Genomic DNA, 13,513 nt, shown 5'->3' on the forward strand with positions numbered 1-13,513 from the left:
CGTTAGCTTGGGTGCTTGACTGCCGTTGTAAGGCCAGAAAGCTCAAGTCAACTCTACTCCTCGGCCCGAACGTCCAGTGTGCGCTCTGAGAGCAAAACTGTCTGAATTTACAAACTGACAATCTGATAATGCTCGGAATTTATGAGCGTCACGTTGTGCAGCGCCATATTTTCTGTTCCATCCTAACAGAAACCCAGAGGGTTTTTCAATTATCATGGAATTGAAACACCATAATATTAATCAAATTAATTAAGTAAGTACCAGTTAAAAGTTTGGACACACCTACTAATTTCAGGATCACAACTATGAAATAACACCGGTCTCCCATGTGCCCTGCATTCTGTAGTACAGACATGGCCTGCTCTCCCTTATTTAAGGAATTAGGCACTTTCCCATGTTTACTACAGTATGAATTGTAGACTGAACAGTAGCCTAATAAACAAATAAACCCTGAGGGTTTTGTTTTCGTTTTTCTCTGAATAGAAACACCATAATAGCAATCAAATTAATTAAGCCAAATTTCTTAAAATCAATTATCAGTTTTTACAAAAAAGGTTTTAAATGCTCTGGTAATGCCAATATGGAATACTATCAAATGCTTCTCAAAGATGCTCTCTAGTGGTCAAACTAGCAATAACTTGCAGTAACAGAAAAAATGGCTGAGAATTAAATGACGTGCCACAGAATGCCGCAGTATGACACAAGGTGTGCTGCAGTATGACACAACTTTTAAAGGAGGAACTACTGTACAGTAAGTTGTACAACTTGAATATGTAGAGCAAGATAGAAATGTTTCATGTGTAAGAGAGATATGATTGTCCGTTGTGTAGAATAGGAAGTCGTGTCAACTCTATTTGTTACATTTCGATATATAACATTCGAAATGTTTGACGTCACTGAACACACCCCAAGACAAGCAAGCACACTCATTTTCTTCAGGAAATGTACATTTTCAGTCCCACTCCCAGGCTAAGCTAGGTTGCTCTCCCCCAGGTTCCTGGTTGACCTTGTTTTGTTAACCCCTCGTTGTGGTTGTCTTATCCAGAGTGTGGCGCACCGCGTGCTTTCCAGGGACCCATCGGCCGACCTGGAGTACAACAAGCAGCCCGACTTGGGCCTGTCGTCCCCCAACAACACGATGCCCCCGGCGGGGTCGTGGCAGGCCCAGCAACCGGCCCACTTCGACATGGGCTCGCCCTCCAGCACCCTGTCCAACTATGGCTCAGCCAGCTCCAGCCAGTGTAGCACGGGAGAAAAGCGGAGCGGCTCACCCCCTTCATCACGAGCCCCCGCCGGTCAGTCACACACAAGCTTTCACACACACACACGCACCCCACCCCACACCCCAGCTTTCACACACATGCACCCCACACTTGTGCACACACACAAGCTCCCTCACACACACTATTTTAATTAACTTCCTGAACTGGCTGGATTGAACTATAGGACAATTGAACTAAGGACAATAGTTAAGATTACACAGGGGAAAAAATAGTCATGTTCATGCTATGGTGAGGCAATCGGTGCCAGGATCAATGAATACACTATTTGTATGATTTTCCTAGCCTGGTATGAAAAACAGTTTGCGCTTTAGCCAATTTTAGAGTGTGTGTGTGACCCCAAACATGACATGACATCTTTGATTTGGTAATGTTGTACACTATTATCATAACAATTGTGGGAACTACCACCACTCATCTGACTGGAACAAATTCCATGCAACAATTTGCATTCCTTTGTATGATGCCACAGCAGCGCTCCATACTAGTGCTTCCCTCTAGTGGCAGGTAGGATAAATAATCTGTCTGTGAATCAACCACTGCATGCTCTCCAAACCAAGTGTCTCCAAATGCAATCCTGGAGAGCTACTGGGTGTGCAGGCTTTTGTTCCACACCTGCACTATTATTTGAAAAAGGTAATGGATTTTATAGTGCTTTTCCAGGTACGCAATTGCACTTTACATAATTATGTGGATGAAACAAAATCATCCAACAGCTATAATGTGCAATACCCAACCTGGGTGTTTCTATGTCCTAAGAAATAGAATTCCTAGAACAGCCGTTAGTCCACCCATCACCCACCCATTGACTTGAATGTTGATGTCTGTTCAAGGAATTCAAGCTATTTCTATAGCCACCTCATCCATCTCACCCCTGACCCATTGTGTCCTTGTCGCAGGCGGAGACCCAGCGGAGTCAGCCATAAATGACATGCAGACTTACACGGACATGCTCAACCCTGATGTGGAGGCCGGAGCTCCCAAGAGCAAGGAGCTCGCCGCCACCTCTCAGCCACCTACCCCACCCCTGCTGGCCTTGCCAACGCCCCCTCCCCCTGACTCCCCCTCCCAACCACTCCTGCCTCCCGCCGGATACCCTCTGCCACAGCCCCCCGCGGACTCAGCCGATATCTATCTGAAGGCGAAGAGCAACCTGAGGCACGTGGAGGAGGTGAGCTTTCGCTCTTCCTTTACTGGTGAAAAGCAGAAGGGCACAACTCAGGTTCCTCAAGGGACACAGTCCTGTTGTTTTTGTTAACCAATCGCTGGTGTAGAGATTAAAACACACACACTGTCAAGCTCTCTCTCTCACACACACACACACACACACACACTATTAAGCCACTTGTACATGCAGTCCTATTAATTAAGAAGCCTTTTTGAAGACTTCTGTGTCCATTGAGAGAACATGCCGTAACCAGGAATTAAGGAGATCAATTTCCTCTCAACCTAACCATTCGATGCCATTGAGCCCCCAGTCTAAGAATGGATGTCCAGCCGGCTGCGACCGGGAGACCCATGGGGCGGCGCACAATTGGCCCAGCGTCGTCGGGGTTAGGGGAGGGTTTGGCCGGCAGGGATGTCCTTGTCCCATTGCGCACTAGCGACTCCTGTGGCCGGCCCAGGTGCAGTGCACGCTGACACGGTTGCCAGGTGTACGGTGTTTTCTCCGACACATTGGTGCGACTGGCTTCCGGGTTAAGTGGGCATTGTGTCAAGAAGCAGTGTGGCTTGGTTGGGTTGTGTTTCGGAGGACACACGGCTCTCGATCTTCGCCTTTCCCGAGTCCGTACGGGAGTTGCAGCGATGAGACAAGACTGTAACTACCAATTGGAAACCACGAAAAAGGGGTAAAAATATAAATAAATAATTATTTTTAAAAATTCTCTGGGTGCTGGTGACAAATGGCCAAGTCCTCACAGAGGGTTGCCTTTCGATGCCACGCTAAGATAATATCCTAGCACAGTGCAGTAAGCTGATCATCAGACCCCACCATTAGCCCGCCATAAGAACAAAAAGCTCAAACAGCTGAAGATCAGATACAATTCAGCTACAATTCAGATACAGATCTAAGACCAGCTTACCCCACTCCGTATTAGGAGATGGAACACTCAGAGCCTTCAGTTGACAAAGGCAATTGTGAATGCAGGTTTTCATGGCTGTACAAAGGAAATTGTGTATACATGGCTGTACAAAATCAGTTCATCTCTTGTATCTGCTTGATCACAGGTCTTAACAAATCACATAAGTTATTGGTTAACTGGACTTTTTACATGACTACCCCATCTCTGTACCCCACACATACAATTATCTATAAGGTCCCTCAATCGAGTAGTGAAATTCAAGCACAGATTCAACCGCAAAGAAAAGGGAGGTTTTTTGCCTCGCAAAGTAGGGCACCGATTGATAGAAGTGTAAACATTTTAAAAGAAGACACTGAAGATCCCTTTGAGCATGGTGAAGTTATTAATTCGGCTTTGGATAGTTTATCAATACACCGTCACTACAAAGATACAGGCGTCCTTCCTAAGTCAGTTGCCGGAGAGAAAGGAAACTGCTCAGGGATTTCACCATGACGCCAATGGTGATTTTAAAGAGTTTAATGGTTGTAATATGAGAACTGAAGATGGGTCAACAACATTGTAGTTACTCCACAATACTAACCTAAATGACAGTGAAAAGAAGGAAGACTGTACAGAATAAAAATATTCTAAAACATGCATCCTGTTTGCAACAAGCCACTAAAGTAATACTGCAAAAAATGTGGCAAAGAAATTAACTTTTTGTCCTGAATACAAAGCATTAGCTTTGGGGCAAATCTAACACTAAATATCACTGAGTACCACTCTTCAAATTTTAAACCATGGTGGTGGCTGCATCATGTTATGGGTATGCTTGTCTTCAGCAAGGACTAGGGAGTTTTTTGGGATAAAATAAACAGAATATGGCTGAATAATATAAGCACAGGCAAAATCCTAGAGGAACCCTTGGTTCAGTCTGCTTTCCAACAGACACTGGGAGACGAATTCACCTTTCAGCAGTACAATAACCTAAAACACAAGGCCAAATCTACGATGGAGTTGCTTACCAAGACAACATGTAATGTTCCTGAGTGGCCTAGTTAAAGTTGACTTAAATCGTCTTGAAAATCTATGGCAAGACTTGGAAATGGCTGTCTCGTGATAGGTTTGGATGTGTGTGAAGCACACACTTCTCCAGCATGACAGTGGCCATTGAAGGTGAGCATTTTCCCACTGAAGTTGGTTATGACACCGAACTTCAGTCGGGTCAAGACCCTGGTGAGGACAATGAGCACGCAGATGAGTTTCCCTGAGACTGTTTCTGACAGATTGTTCAGAAATTCGTTGGTTGTGCAAACCCACAGTTTAATCAGCTGTCCGAGTGGCAGGTCTCAGATGATCCCGCAGGTGAAGAAGCTGGATGTGGAGGTCCTGGGCTGGCGTGGTTGCACGTGGTCTGCTGTGGTGAGGCCAGTTGGACATACTGCCAAATTCTCTATAATGACGTTAGAGGCGTTTTATGGTAGAGAAATTAACAAAATTATCTGGCAACAGCTTTGGTGGACATTCCTGCAGACAGCATGCCAATTGCACACTCCCTCAACTTGAGACATCTGTGGCATTGTGTTGTGTGACAACTGCACATTTTAGTGGCCTTTTATTGTCCCCAGCACAAGGTGCACCTGTGTAATGATCATGCTGTTTAATCCACTTCTTGATATGCCACACCTGTCAGATGGATGTATTATCTTAACAAAGGAGAAATGCTCACTAACAGGGAAGTAAACAAATTTGTGGCCAAAGTTTGAGAAAATAAGCTTTTTGTGAGTATGGAACATTTCTTGGAACCTTTTATTTTAGCTCATGAAACATGGGACCAACACTTTACATGTTGCATTTATATTTTTGTTCAGTATAAAAAATATACTTGCTCACACCTTTAATATTACAATGTATGATGGGACACTTAAACGCTCATTGCTTCTGCAACCATGAGAAGCCAACCGTAGATCTAATCTAGTAGTTGCCCATGCAAACTGGATGTATGCCACAGCATGACCACGCTGACCACAGTAAAGTAAAAACAAAAGACTGAAACAGCTAAATGAACACAGATAACTGTGTCTGTCCGTGTGGTGGGAGGGGTTGGGGTTGAGGGTGGTTATGGTCTTGTCCTGGAGGCAGAACTGAGCAATTTCCCCTTTAGATAGCCAATTTGGACTTTGCAGCTGGTCTATGTTGTAAAAATGTCTAAACAAAAATGAGCTTTTTGGTCTTAGGCTTTGTTGGGGTTAGGCATTAGAGTTTGCAGTGTGGTTAGGGTTATGTTTAAAATCAGGTTTTATGACTTTGTGGCTGTGCCAGCTAGTGACCACTCTGCTGAGCTGCCTCCAGAACAAGATTCATGACCAAAAATGCATTACCCACTGTGTGTATGCACGGGCACACACACACACTTCACAAAGTGCTGCTTGGGGACCTCGTCTTTGACAGCAGACGTGAGCCAACAATACAAATACACCCATGAAGCCACAAAGGACAAGAGAAAAGAAGAAACAGGACAATACAAAGGGGAAGAGAGAGGTCACTGACGTTGGGGATATCGGTCAATTATTTCTGCCGGTCTTAGATTTGACAATTTATTGATCTGTTGAATGTCTCTCTAGCTTTTGCCACGGTTCCTTTTGAAAATTAAATGAATGCAATGAAAATTTAAATGGCGACGGCATTTGTGATGCTCTTGTTTTGGTGAGTTTTGACAGGAAAAGTGGGTGTCTGAATTTGAGGAAGTTGACCCCATGGCTTCTACAGTGATATACTCAACAGCCATTTTTTTTATATGTATTTATTTCACCTTTATTTAACCAGGTAGGCCAGTTGAGAACAAGTTCTCATTTGCAACTGCGACCTGGCCAAGATAAAGCAAAGCAGTTCGACACATACAACAACACAGAGTTACACATAAACAAACGTACAGTCAATAACACAATAGAAAAATCTATGTACACTGTGTGCAAATGTAGAAGAGTAGGGAGGTAAGGCAGTAAATAGGCCATAGAGGTGAAATAATGACAATTTAGCATTAACATTGAAGTGATAGATGTGCAGATGATGTGCATATCACTTAGTAATATAGCATAATCCTGTATCTGGTTGGTTATACTCTGTACACTTGTAAAAAACGATATAATTGTCTATAGTGATAAGTACAGAGCCCATAAGAAGAAATAGTTTTTACCTCAAACTTCTGCTTGGGTGCCGTGTGTTGTTTTGTACAGTGCAACATTTTTTTTTCATGTTTTTGTGAGCATAACTTCAGCAATCACCCTGTTCACTGTTGTTCACCCACACTGAGTAAGCCTGGACAAAAGTGGCAATACTTAACTGAGTTGAGGAGATGGAAAGAAAAGTCAGACGCATCCAAGCTTTTGCTAGAGTCAAACTTGCAATGTGTATAGTGTTAATGCAATACTTTGCATTAGGTAAATACTCTACCTTTCAAAAAGACATAGGTGGAAAAGCACTACATTTTTACTTCCCGAACTGATTGAATGGAAAGTAATTGTCCCCAACCCTGGACTACCATAATATCATGAAAAGGCCTAGCTATCTTTGAAACATGGGTCCTTTCAGATAAACTGTTGTCAGGTGTCTGAGCTTTCTTCTCAACAGGTGGCGTAGAGAGCTAGGAATGGGGAAGTGAGCAGCCCGGAGATGCAGTAGAGGGCCATGTTACTGATCTCTGACCCCTCCTGTGAGGTCACGAGGGAGGGGGGGGGCTCTCTTACTTCGAACAGGAACTGTGTAAATGTGAATTCTTATTTTCTTTGATCCTAAAGGCTTTTGTGCAATTTTAATGGTGATGCTTTAACCCAGAGGCAAAGAAGAAAATACTTTTTGTTCCTGGTGCTGTTAAAGCTGCTTCTGCTCTAAATCCTCCAGAGGTGACAAAATATCTTACATTTTTTACCCTCAAATGTCGACAAAACACAAATGTCCTTTTTGTGTAGATAGGTTTCATGTTAGGCGATGAAGACTTATTTTTATTTTGTGAATGTTCTGTGGGCTACGCTTTGCAACTGTTTGCCTAAACATATATCATATAGAACAAAAGACGATCTGATCACTTAAAAAATCTTACTCCTACTTTTGAACTACTGTAGCTTTTATAGCTCAGTCTTCCTTCCACACAGCTACTAAACCCCACATTTGGCCACACTGTCGGTATTTCAAAAGACCCAAATGGCAAGCCAAAAAAACAACACGCAAACCCTAACATATTTATTTACTCACTGCTCATTGGCCCCTCCCTTGTTTCTACCCAGCAACTGACTCCAGAAGAGAACCACGATAGGCTGCACCGGGTGGACTCCAACAGAAAGTCTCGAAACTTCAACAAGCAGCACAGCATGGGGGACTACTACAAAGCCCTGGGTAGCGACACGGTCGACGACCGTGGGATCCAAACCATGGTGCCTAACAAGGAGGTAAACAGGACCAGACAACCAGGCTTCTCCAACTTCAGTCCTGCAGAGGAAACTGGATGTGCAGGCTTTTGTTCCAGGCCAGCACTATAGACCTGATTCAACTAATCGTTGTCCATACCTAAGACCGTGATTAGTTGATCAACAGGTGTGATAGTACTGGGCTGGAACACAAGCCTCTCCAGGACCGTAGTGTTTTCACTGTAGAAGAGGGAGACATTTGTTTTGGGGGGGGGTTCATGGGCTATTCCTCTCAACTTTTTAAATATATTGTCTGGATGTTCTGTGACATACACAAGACCAGTTCTGTAATAGTCAAGTCAGTGGCACAGCATCATGATGGCTACCGTACCGTGCCCCCCTACAGTCAACTGGCTGGCACCAACAGGACTGGCTCCCCAGTGACTGGCCTCTAGTCTAGCAGAAATCTGTCCCTCCCAGGCCTTAATCATCACCTCAACCCAGGGCTTGCTGGCCCACCTCTCTGTGGCGAGGCAGGGTCTCCCTTGTAGAAAACGTTAAGATCACATCTCTGTTGTATAAAGATTAACACAAAGAGAAAATAGACTACTGTCCTTAAGGGTTACAGTATTGCTATGCTTTGAATTAGGTATGCACCGATATGACTTTTTTGCTCGATACCAATTTCCAATATTTTCCTTGCCAAAAAAAACCCGATACCGATATTTAACATTTTTGCGGCCTTTTTAGTATTCTTGTACAGTTCTTAAAAAAAAAAAAATGTTTTACCCCTTTTTTGCCCCAATTTCGTGGTATCCAAATTGGTAGTTACAGTCTTGTCTCATCGCTGACAACTCCTGTACAGACTCAGGAGTGGCGAAGGTCGAGAGCCGTGCATCCTCCGAAACACAACCCAACCAAGCCGCACTGCCTCTTGACACAGTGCCCACTTAACCCGGAAGCCAGCCGCACCAATGTGTCGGAGGAAACACCATACACCTGGCAACGGTGTCAGCGTGCACTGCGCCCGCCCACCACAGGAGTCGCTAGTGCGCAATGGGACAAGGACAACCCTGCCGGCCAAACCCTCCCTAACCCGGATGACGCTGGGCCAATTGTGCGCCGCCCCATGGGTCTCCCGGTCCCAGCCGGCTGCGACAGAGCCTGGACTCGAACCCAGAATCTCTAGTGGCACAGCTAGCACTGCACCACTCAGGAGGCCACAGTTAAATAGTTAACACACACACACACGGACACAGCGGTCTAAAGCACTGCCTCTCAGTGCAAGAGGCATCACTACAGTCCCTGGTTCGAATCCAGGCTGTATCACATCCGGCCGTGATTGGGAGTCCCATAGGGTGGCGCACAATTGGCCCAGCGTCGTAGGGGTTTGGCCGGGGTAGGCCGTCATTGTAAATAAGAATTTGTTCATAACTGACTTGCCTAGTTAAATAAAGGTTACACACACCACTCTGACCAAAAAGTTATTTTGTTGGCATTTACGTATGTCCCCATTACCAGTAAATCATAATCAAAACCTATTTCTTTCACTTACTTGCTGTGCTGTTTCATTAATTTGTTCAGTCATTTCATTCTCAACCAGGATTTCATCATACATGTCAAGTAGTCAAGTTTCAGCTCTGTCTGTCCGTGGCCTCTCTTCCTCGGTGCGCACTGTCACCGTGTCCGTTTCCAGCTTGTCCTGCTGTCTATGTAACACTTCACGTAAACCCTGTTTCTTGTCTGCATCGAATTAGCGGTCTTTGTACATAGCATCGAGCATGGTGGCGACAGTAAAGAGGCTCAGAGAGAATACCACCGAATCGCATGTTCACATCCTCGGGTACTTTTGTAGGTTTTACCCCCACGGCCTGTTGGCAGTTTTGTTGAGCAGGCGTTTCAATGCCATGACAGAGGGTACCACGTCTGCTGTAGATGCAGTTGATTAGCTTATTTCTCGAGTCAGTTGTTCGAAAGGAGCTAGCTAGTGTGTTCATGTTTCAAACATGTTCTCAAATGTCATTGAAATGGCAGCAGCGGTATGAGAACCAGCACATTCTTGAGCATGCAATACGATCTTCCTCAGTAGGAAATCCTTGTCGACCCACTGTGCTGTCAGACTCAGCATGCTGATGGGGCTAATATCGCTGGTCCAAATGTCATCGTGACGCCCATAGCAAGTAGCATAATGAATTCCATTATCGTGGAGTTAATGGATTTCGCCTTTGACTTTTCTCGCTGAAATTGTCTTTATTTTATTACGATATGCTCACCGATATATCGTGCATCCCTAGTTTGAATTGTTCCCTGGCATTTAATGGATGCCTTCATGTCATTGATAGGCCAGGGGTATAATTTAGTCTCCGATTTGAAAAGGCAAGGAGGAAAAGCACTGTACGCTTTGGCCATCAAGGACTGGAGTTGTGCACCTGGGGCTATGTGTGACTATGTAGGGCGAGACAGAGTTAGGTGTATTTTGTCTGTGACCAACGTGTTGCGTTAGCCTTGGGTCACCACCATAGAAATATAATTGTTATAGAAAGTAATGTTATTTCTATGGTCACCACAGACAGCAGTGTTTGCCTGTGTCTCACTCTGTGTACCCATGTTTGCCATCCGTTGCCAACTTACTAACTGCTGCACTCTCATTTCCATCACCGCCCGAGTCTACGTCCTGTTGTGCAAAGTCACCTGCAGAACACAGACCCCAAAAACTGAGTAGAATTCCATATCTTACAAAGTGAAGCTAACCTGGACTGACTGCGCTGACTGCACTACCAGGGAAATTAAATGCTTTAAATGCAGACTTGAATTTGTATAAACCAGTGCTTTATCTTTTTAAAGGTAATGTCTTGTTTCAGGTCTAATCTATGTTGGCTTTATGGTTTTGTTGTACTCACTAAAGCAAAAGAATATTGTCTCAAATAAAATAAAATAAGCTAAATGTCAATTTTTGGGGTCAACACAGAAGAAACAATTGAGCGGACAAATATTTCCACAGACACGGATCAATCAGGTCTCGCACGCACAGTCAACAGGCCCCCCAGGGAGCGGCCCAAAATCTCCTGGGTATCAGTTTGGTGTTTCTACACTGAGCCAATTAGGACCTCCGTGGGGCGTCCCCGAGGACCGGACAGATGGCGCCCCACATCGCCCCCGGCTAATCATTATCGCCAGCTGGGGCCCGGCACGTGCTGGAGAGGGACCCCCTTGAGACCCCCCCTCTGGACGACCTCATCCCCTCATTATAGGGGAAGAGGGGCATAATGACAGGCACGCGTGTAAAAAGAGGAGGAGGAAGGGGGTTAAATGTCATGGTCCATTAACTCTGTAACAGCTGTGTTAGTGTCACTGTCAGCCTGTAGTGGGGGGTGGTGCGCAGGGGTGGGGGGGCTGTTACTCTATTACTCACAGCAACAGATGCCCCCCACGCCCCAGAAGGACACTAGATTAACTCCATTATTATTCCCACTGGGTGTAATGTCTTTATGTGTAGATTTAAGACCGCAAATGTTTAATTGAGCCGTCATTTCAGAGTCAACTACAGTACCATACATCTGTCACAGTATTACTCCCCCTCTCTCCTCCCACTACAACAATGTTATTGGCCCAGCACAGCACAGCTACTGTAGACTGTCTTGGCAGGTATTTTTGCGAAGACAGGAGTAATATGGTTCATTGGCTCCTACCATTATTACAACTTCCTCTCAGCTGTGAAGGAATGAGATCACAGTAAGATCCGGATGGGTGATGTTTTGGCTGTGTCAAAATGGGGAGATGCTACCACACAATTTGATCTGCATTTCTTCTTTTCACAATGTCCATGGCAAGGGATTGATTTGGGTTTAAAGGTAACTGTACCGTGTATGCAATTCAATGAAAAATGTGCTTTCGATCAAGTGCTGTACATAGTATTTGAAATCTCTGCATTTTAGCTCTGTCAAAATGGGGCCCTTTATATTTAAGATGGACAGGCAACCCTTATCATTTTCCTCATGTTATATGTTTTGGCTGGTGGGATATGAACTAACCATTTTCTATTCTTTATTATCCAATCAGGGTTCTCTGTTATTGGAGGAGTCAGCCGACAGCCCCGCCCCCAGCCCACAGAACGGCACCACCAAAGAGTTGCCCCTCCCTCCTCCCCTGCCCCCCCTCCCCATCAGCAATCCCACCCCGGCACCCCCTCCTCCCCCGCCATTGCCCTCAGAAATGCCCACCTGCCAGTACAGCCCTTCCTCAAGCACCAACCAGCGACGCCCCTCTTCAGGAAGTTAGTCATCACTCCTGCTATCTTTCGCTTTCTCTTTTTCTTAATTTTTCTTTCCTCGCTTTCACTTTCTCTCTATTTTCACTACCACTTCCTTTCTTTCTGGCATTGTGCTTCTCTCTTCTTGTAACTGAAGTCCATTCTGAATATGTTTTTTTTTCTTGTTACATTTGCTAGTTTCACAGCAAAACCAGTGTGAAGTATCAATAGACTCCTTCTCCACTCCCCCTGATAGTGCAATAATTCCTGGAAAGCTGAGTTGCGGCTTTCCAGGAATTATTCATCAATTACTCATCTCATTCTGTAGCCCGAGAGATGAGTCTGGATTTTCCGTCACAGATAACTGATTACAAATGTATGCCTTCGCTCAGGGCTATCGTTACCTTGAGAACCGGTTTAGTGTAGAGCAATTTCCTTAACCCCCCCCTTGACTGACTGGCACTACCTGACATGGTTGCTCTTTGCCCTGTCTACTCCTGTTTTCTAGTTACACAAATCGTGGTTGTTTTCCATGGTTGGGGGAATTGTGTTGAATTGTTCCATTCCAGAGCATTGGGGCGCTGCGTCAGCACCATGTCAGCCTCTCTATAGTCGAAACCATAGAGAGAGAACTTTCTCATATTTGATTTGTCCTGTTGAATTTGGCACTCATCTGTCTCCTATTAAGGTCTTCTACTAACAAGCTCTCTTCTTCCTCCTTCAATTGTGTCAATGGTCCTATCCCTCTCTCCGGAACACATGCTGTCTGTCTGCATGTGTCTACCCCTTCTCGCTCTTCTCCTCTTCTCTCTCTCCACTGCTGCCTATCTAAAGGTGCGGAGTTTCTGTCCCCCTCTCCTCAGCCTGAAGGCGGCCCACTTAGGGTGATAAAGAGTAAGTACTAGTAACTTCAATTGAACTTTATTTATCCCCTCATGGGCAATTAAGGTGCGTCTCAAATCAACATCCTTGTCCTCCCTCTGGGCAGAAGACCTCTCTTTTAACCCATACAAACCATTTCCTTTATTTTCTTCCTCCTTTCTTTCACATCCACCTGCCATGGTGCTTGTCTCACCGGTCTGCCTGCTGGAGACTGGTTGTCATTGGCGACACAGTCGATTAGAAAGAAAACTACAAAACAAATAAGTGGTCAGAGGCTGTATCCTGGTTGGTTGATGCATGTAATAAATGGGCAATACATGGGTTATAAAGAGGTAATAAGAGTGAATTAAAGCTGTAATTATAGATGGGTGTGGAACAAAGAGACTAGAGAGCTTATTCAAATTAGGTGTGTGCAAAGTTTAGAGCGTCACAGAAAGACATACAATATAGAGCAGACATGATTCTGGTCAATAACATGGCAGAGAAGCATTGAACATACCCTTTCTGCACAACACATTTCTATCTGAATCTTCCGAAATAAGTAGGCCCAATAAGACCAGCAAGACACGTTTCCTCCTGACAAGAGGGAGTTGAAGGGGAATTTCACCCTGGGGAAATCTGGACTTGTTTTCATAA

At 44.8% G+C, this 13,513-nt stretch overlaps 1 protein-coding gene across 1 annotated transcript in view; it reads left to right on the top strand.

Annotated features, from left to right (window-relative positions):
• LOC115168847 (espin-like) overlaps positions 1 to 13,513 on the top strand; it is a 146,543-nt gene that overhangs the window by 65,040 nt on the left and 67,990 nt on the right. The window contains exons 6-10 of the mRNA XM_029724384.1: positions 1,046 to 1,295; positions 2,180 to 2,451; positions 7,627 to 7,788; positions 11,806 to 12,019; positions 12,830 to 12,889. Coding sequence (XP_029580244.1) covers positions 1,046 to 1,295; positions 2,180 to 2,451; positions 7,627 to 7,788; positions 11,806 to 12,019; positions 12,830 to 12,889 — 958 coding nt within the window. The remainder of the gene's footprint in view (positions 1 to 1,045; positions 1,296 to 2,179; positions 2,452 to 7,626; positions 7,789 to 11,805; positions 12,020 to 12,829; positions 12,890 to 13,513) is intronic.

The sequence above is a fragment of the Salmo trutta genome, chromosome 30 (genome assembly GCF_901001165.1).
Source record: "Salmo trutta chromosome 30, fSalTru1.1, whole genome shotgun sequence".
Lineage (NCBI taxonomy): Eukaryota > Metazoa > Chordata > Actinopteri > Salmoniformes > Salmonidae > Salmo > Salmo trutta.